At 41.1% G+C, this 6,872-nt stretch overlaps 1 protein-coding gene across 1 annotated transcript; it reads right to left on the bottom strand.

The window, feature by feature from the left end:
* Positions 1-1,756: 1,756 nt before the first annotated feature.
* LOC122620523 (zinc transporter ZIP1) lies at positions 1,757-4,666 on the bottom strand. The gene is made up of 2 exons (XM_043798022.1): positions 3,012-4,666; positions 1,757-2,102 (listed from the first exon to the last, which is right to left on the bottom strand). The coding sequence occupies exons 1-2, from the start codon at positions 4,246-4,248 to the stop codon at positions 1,843-1,845; spliced, it is 1,497 nt and encodes a 498-aa protein (XP_043653957.1). The 5' UTR covers positions 4,249-4,666; the 3' UTR covers positions 1,757-1,842.
* Between the last annotated feature and the right edge of the window lie 2,206 nt (positions 4,667-6,872).

Below are 6,872 nucleotides of genomic sequence, written 5' to 3' on the forward strand. Positions count from 1 at the left end.
TAAGTCATATAATATGAAAGTTAATTTTTCGGAAATAACGTTTACTCACTACCGGTTATCAGAACCTCAATCAGAACATACAAGTTGTATTTTTTTGCTCACATCTTTGGTTTTGGCTATCGCAGAGCACTGTTTTATATGATTTATTGACGACACTTCTCTGGTATATGGTTCAAGAGCTCGAGTTCAAATGATAATATTGCCTATCAGGCAAGAATATTAGAGATTAGTTGTTCCGTTCGCCGTTAAGCCTTTAGCCCCACGATTTTGCCACACTTCACCGTGTGTGCATTCGGCTCAGATACAGTTGATAACATCTGGAGACGGATAGCGAAGGCGAAGAGAGCGTGATGCGCACCCGATAAGGGAGTTCCGTTGGCTACAGCGGGGTGGGGTTCAGTTCCCAATAACCTGAGCATCTTTGGGATCGTCATCGGCAACAGCACAGATGTAAATAAGATCACCCGAGGGCGCTAATTGAGCCACCAAGATGTTTTCATCGGCCGTCCGATATGTTTACCGCCTGGCAAATTCACACTTGACACTTGAAGCGCTAATTTCCGCTGCAGTCCGGACATTTGGGGATCGGTGGGGGGCATGATGTTAGGCTGCCAGTTCGGCTCGAGCGGAGAACATGCGCTTATCGCAGTTATCAAAAAACAGAGTGATAGCGGTCCGTCTGGTGAGAAACAGCAGCGGTGCCAACTCGAAAACCGGTCCGCTGCGCGTTTTGTGGAGATATCGTGTTAAAAATGTACGCAAGCAACGAAGCTATCAGCTGAAAAATTGTATTTATTGTGGCCTATGCGACAAAACGAGACGATCACATGATAAATATACGAATATACCTGGCAACAAGGCCTCGTCCACAAGTCCACCCACTTTACGATTCGCAAGCTGTAGACCAGTAGAGATATCGTGCTGAAATTTCACAATGCCGAGAATCGCACTTTCAAACGGGGCCTGCCGGCAATCTGATGGTGGAACTTTATGCCCAGGCACGTATTTCGCTTTATGGTGGGTATTCTATAAAAATTGCAAAAGCAATTAAACTTCGAATTCAACCCAATTTCAAATGCCTGAAATATATGTTTAGAGCACGTATAAACCCCTTAGTCTGCGCTTCAGCTAATTAAGTTACTATAAAGCCAAATTTGTTAATTAAACATACCTTAGCTTTATTGACATATATTATTAATCACGCCTATCGATTCGGAATTTGCTAATGATTTTCTCAATCTTTTATGTCAGATCGATTAACTGAAAAACGTTGTAAAATGTAATCACTAACCACTGAATGTGAGCAAATTCGATGTTCAGTTATTATGAAACCGAATATACGACTTAGTAAATCATTAATGCCTATTTACTAATTGTCTTTAATGATTTGTAGTAAACAAATTTAAAAGTAACCAGGATATTAAATAATTTTGTAATATTCTATGTAGTTAATTTTTTTTTTTGCTCCTACTCGTTTTAAATAAAAGATCGCAAAAATAAATTACACGAGATTTGTGTTATACTTAAAAACACAATTTATTAAAAAATGTTTGCCTTTCACCTAACTTTCTTGTTGTAGGTGCCATTAATGGCAGAGACCACATAAAAGTCTGTGAAGGCTACTACTACCGGACATAGATAAGAGTTATAGTTCTCTCATGCCTTTTCTACTCTTGACCCAGTTTAGAAAATACATTTTATGTCAGGAATAAAACGCTTTAGTCTTTTAATAATATATACTTTGTTTCTACTTTCACTATTTTTACAGAGTACACATATAATACACATAAATATAATACATATACAATTAATAAACCAAAGCTCTGCTGAGCAGCATACAATCTAGACATCCTTCTTAGGGTGTGCTTCAAGCAGTTTTTGGGTTACCTGCCGCAGGAGCTGCAGCTGCTGCTCATAGTTGTGAACCGTGGCCAGCTCCTCTGCGTGGTTGTGGTGGTGGGGATGATCATGGTCGTGCTCGTGGCCGTGGATGTGGCCAGATGCTGACCTGGTCTCAGTCTCAGTCTCTTGGTGATTGTGTGTCTGTTCCGACGAGGAGCAGCTGCTGTGGCTGTGGCTATGACCATGTCCACTACTGGAAGCTGTAAGCGATAAGAAAGGTTAGTTACACGATCTAGGGCTGAACAACATAAGCAGTTAAGAATGCCAATACTTATCGGGTAGACCCTATTTGCTAATAGTGATTTACACACTCCGCTCTAGATTGCTAAACATTTATTTCGTCATGGTAGCATGGAAGTTCATTTCCAACACCCCACTTCCAAGCAATGATTTATGAGCGTTTTGTCCTGCCTTATCTGGCCCTAGACCATATAAAAACCTATCCGACTTTCGGTTAATCACATACTTGTGGCGTAAACTTGTCGTCCGAATTTTTATCCCGTGCTCATCAATAAAAGTTCGAATGCGGTTTTCACGGTTTTTTTTCGCTTGGGCAACCCCCTGATTTTTGCGAGATGACTTCATGGTGGGGACGGGATTTTTATTTTACCTGTACTATAGGTATAGAGAATGACAAACTCTCTTGTATCTGAGTATGCAAAACAAATCGCTGCAAGGTCTGTTACAAGGTCAACCACGCAGTATTCAGCGGATCAGCTATGTATGTATATAGAACCTGTTCCCAATTCCCCCAAATCGATTCCGGTTAAAGAATATCATATGACACACCCGGCGACGATCGTACTAATTACCGCTAAGCCTGCTAGCTAATTATCAGCAATTGAAGGACTAGTGAATGTGTCTAGGCAATACATAGAATATGTAAGTGTAATTGAACTGAATTGTAAAAAACAATATTTTTGGTTAAGTAGCAAAACTTACACTAATCATCACTGAATGTATATTAGGGTAATAAAAAACTATACAAAAATGCTTTGCAGACTTATTTGGCACGACCAAGTCGTATTTCACATCTCAAATTTCTCCCTCACTATATGACTACGATTTGCACCCAGTAATTATTATTGAAATGTAAATATGATACTTACTCAACTGCTGCAGGCCAAACATGACAAGGAAGCCGACGAAAAGGGCCAAATAGGCGCGCAGACCGGATCGATTTTTTGAAAGTATCTCGAAGAACACCACGTATATGAGCGTGCCACAGGCGAATCCCTGCAGGATGGCGGAGACCAGACTGGGTCCGGATGTCTCCTGGCCGTGATTTATCAAAATCCCGATGCCGATGCCCAGCGGGCTAACCACGGCGAAGGTCAGCACATACAGAACGGCCAGTAACATCCGAGTCCTGGCCACGATCAGCTCGACGCCCACGCAGAAGGCCAGGACCAGTTTGTGTGCGGAAACGGCGCCGAACATAAACCACACTGAGCTGGCGGAACTCTCTAGGCCAATGGCCATGCCCTCAAAGAGTTCGTGCAGCGACAGAGCGGAAACAATGAAGAGCCCTCGCAGGGATGAAGCCAACATGTCCCCAGCAGCGGCATCGTCTGCAATTACTGGTAGATGACTATGTCCATGTCCATGTCCATGCCCGTGGCTGTGTCCGTGTCCATTAGCCTGTTGCTGTGACTTGGTGGCAAACTTTTGCTGCTCCAGATCGTTCTGCAGGAGATTCTGCACCGAAAGTGTTCCAAGCTCAGAGGTGCCAGTCAAAGGTGCCGGTGGGGCAGAGGGTGTGGTTGTGTTGCCTTCGGTGGGTTTCAGCAGGTGGCTGTTCCGAATGCTGTGACCCCGCTCGAAGGCGGCGCCCGCCTCATCCTTCTGATGATGATGGACATACGTGTGCATGGCCTCCTCGATGAAGTACATAAGAAAGAAGCCGCAGCACATGAGCAGCTCGGCCAGAGGAAACGTAAGCTCTCCGATGATGCCGCACTCCTGCAGCTCCTCGACGACCTCCTGAACTTCGGGCAGGAGATGGAGAAAGGTTGTGGCTAGCAGGACGCCGCCTCCAAAGTACAGCAGGCACTTGACTACGATGGCGGATCGTGCATTTGTCTGGTTCTCTGTCCAGCGATAGCAGCGGTTGAGCAAGAAGGGAATGGATCCGCAGATCGCGCTGGCGCAGAATAGCACCACCATGGCTGTGACCTTGGCAACCAGAACGCCACTCTCGTCGTCCTCGTCATGATCATGATCATGATCATGATCGTCGTCATTATCATCGTGATCCTCCCCGTCGTGACGTGATATCCAACGGTTGGACGGCTCATCGATTTGCAGGAAGCACTTGAGGAAATTATTCACTTGCGTTTGATTCATGTTGCTTTTGTTGTCTGTTTGTTTTGTTTCGATTTTACTTGGTTTGTTTGGATTTCCACAGATCTCCCGAACCAGCTAAAAGACTCCGGACCCCGGCTCTCCTCTCTGACCACTTGTGGTCGTAAACAAGCAGCTCTCTTGGCTAAAACTGTTATTCCAGCACCAGCAGCATGTGTCGCGCATGGAATCTCAATCGACTGGGTTGTGGGTTGGGCTCATCTGGTTGGGCTGGGTTCTGCACTTGCATGCCGCTTTTCACTTTTTCAGTCACTTTTCTTTCACTTCGTTTGAGTTGCGAGCCTGTCCTAGTTGGAAGTACTGATTGGGTTGGATAGGTATTTGGATATAATTCGGATTTTTTTCAACTCCGCACAGGTGTTGAGCGCTTGAGGCGACCTCGCAGACTGACGGAGTCGGGATTTGGTAGTTCACTTGAATATCTTGCGCGGGCTGGACGCTCCCGTGCTCCAATGCTCCAACGCTCTTTCCGATTCTCCCACTAACGAAGACCAGACATGAGCAGCAAGTTAAGCAGGTAAGAAGCAAGAAAACTGCTTTTAAAGCTCGCTCTCCCACTCGCGAACGTTCACCTGTGCGCCGCTGTTTCATTTGGCAATAGCGCAAATTGTCTTGAGCCCAGCATGAATATATATATACAAATATGGACATATACAGACAATGCACAAAGGCCAGAGCAATTGAGTAATTGCATCCGTTCACTTTGGGCAGCATTAAATGGCGCCTGACCTTAGCCAAGATGTAGGATCGCGACTTTTACTTTGGCGCTATTTCGATGGCCGGAAGCAAAAGCTCTGATTTGCAGCTTGGGTTTGCGTCCCGGCTGATTGGTAGCACATGTAACTAACGGTTTGCAATATAAGCCTTATTCAGGGTTACCACCTATAATTAATATGTCATTCAAGCAGAAATAGTTTTTTCAAATTTGATTAAAATTACAAAAGCTTGCGTAAATCGTATGTCACTGAAAATAAGTATAGTTCAAGATCACTTAAATAGGTTGTATCAACCTAAAAGATCTACTGCGGATAGCAACTTAAACCACAAATTCCCATTTAAAATCAATTGTATATTCAATAACAGTTACAACGGAAACATTGGCTTCCTCAAAAACTGCAATTTACTCGTGTTTGTGAAATGAGTCGGGAAAACTAGGTGGGAGCGTGGACAAATCGTGAGGTAACTGTTAAGAGACCCATGATCTATCAATTAGTATAATTAAACACACCGTAATTGGACTAATTCTTTTGTTTTTTGTTGCACAGCCTATTAGTTTATCGTAATTTGGTGCAAAATATAAAAAATCAATAATTTACTAAAGCAGCTAACCAGATATGGCAAAACACACAAACTTTTTGTAATAATTTTTCATTTATTTTGGTTTCAATTTTTTCTTGGTTTTTTTTTAATTTTCATATTTTTTTTCGTTCTTTTGTTGGTTGTTGTTCTTCTTGGTTTGCTTACATTGTATTAAGTTACCATTTGTGTTTGCTGTTATACTTATACATTAATAATAAACCATTTTTACACAATATTTTTGTTGTTATTTTACTTTATTCGCGTTCGCAAACGATATAATGCCTACAACATTCCTGTTGGAAAATATTTCTGAGTACCTCTTCACTCGCTTTCCTCTTATTATTTTTTAGCTCTATTATAATTAATTGTTTCGATTTACTTTTGTGTTAAAACTGCTTTGCCGCAGTTAACAATGTTAACTGCTATACCTGCAAATAGCAAAAGGCCTGCGTGCACTGCTTGCTTGCCAACCATTAAACGCTTTTTGTTATCTTCGATCTGCTCCCCACTCCGTCCTTTTTGCGTCGTAAATATGTAAATTTCCGTTCTTGAATACATTAATCAATGCATGGGTTATTTTTCATTTTTTTGGGTTTGTTTATCAACATTTAAAGTCAATTATGTATGTATGTATATTTTTATAATTTACTTTATATAAACTAGTGCGGTTTGGTTGTTTCTCGGATTCCATTTTTGTCATATAAATATTAATGTTAGCGTAATTTGTTTGTGTATCTTTAATATTTCATATATAATACAAATGAGTTTTTAACTATACAGGAAATTGGGGTTAATTGTATATGCAATGTTATTTATGTAAAATTTGAAATTTGATTTACTGTTTTCAATGTTTTTTCTGCTTTCATATGCTAAAAAGATTGCAAAAAAAACACGAAAAATTTGCATTGTCCTTGTTTAGTTAATGCTATTTTTGTTTTCCTCGTTATATGTATATTTTTGTAATAAGTATAAAAAATTTGTTTAAAATATATATTTCCACATACAATTTATTGATTTTAGCTTTACTTTTCGCGTTTCATGGAGAAGTGTAGAGAAAAATCAAATTCGTTCAGAGTCGGAGATGTGTGTTTTTGGAAAGTCGGTATTAGCTGCAGGCAATTTTTTTTAGTAGTTTAGTACTCATATCACGTAATATCAAAGAAATGGCTCAGTACATTAGTATTTACCTATCAAGTGATTGATCTGTGCGGAAACTTGGGAAGTTTCCTAACAATTTATTCCGCTAACTTCGCACATCAAAAACAAGAAATTATCTAAGAAACGATCCGAAATTAAATGCTCCAAAT

Source organism: Drosophila teissieri, chromosome 3R (genome assembly GCF_016746235.2).
Source record: "Drosophila teissieri strain GT53w chromosome 3R, Prin_Dtei_1.1, whole genome shotgun sequence".
In the NCBI taxonomy this organism is placed as follows: Eukaryota; Metazoa; Arthropoda; class Insecta; order Diptera; family Drosophilidae; genus Drosophila; species Drosophila teissieri.

Excerpts from the sequence above, each read along its gene's own strand:
- LOC122620523 (XM_043798022.1), bottom strand. The coding sequence starts at position 4,248 with ATGAATCAAACGCAAGTGAATAATTTCCTCAAGTGCTTCCTGCAAATC. Across the intron at positions 2,103-3,011 it reads GTTTGGCCTGCAGCAGTTGA|CTTCCAGTAGTGGACATGGT; the intron begins GTAAGTATCATA and ends TATCGCTTACAG.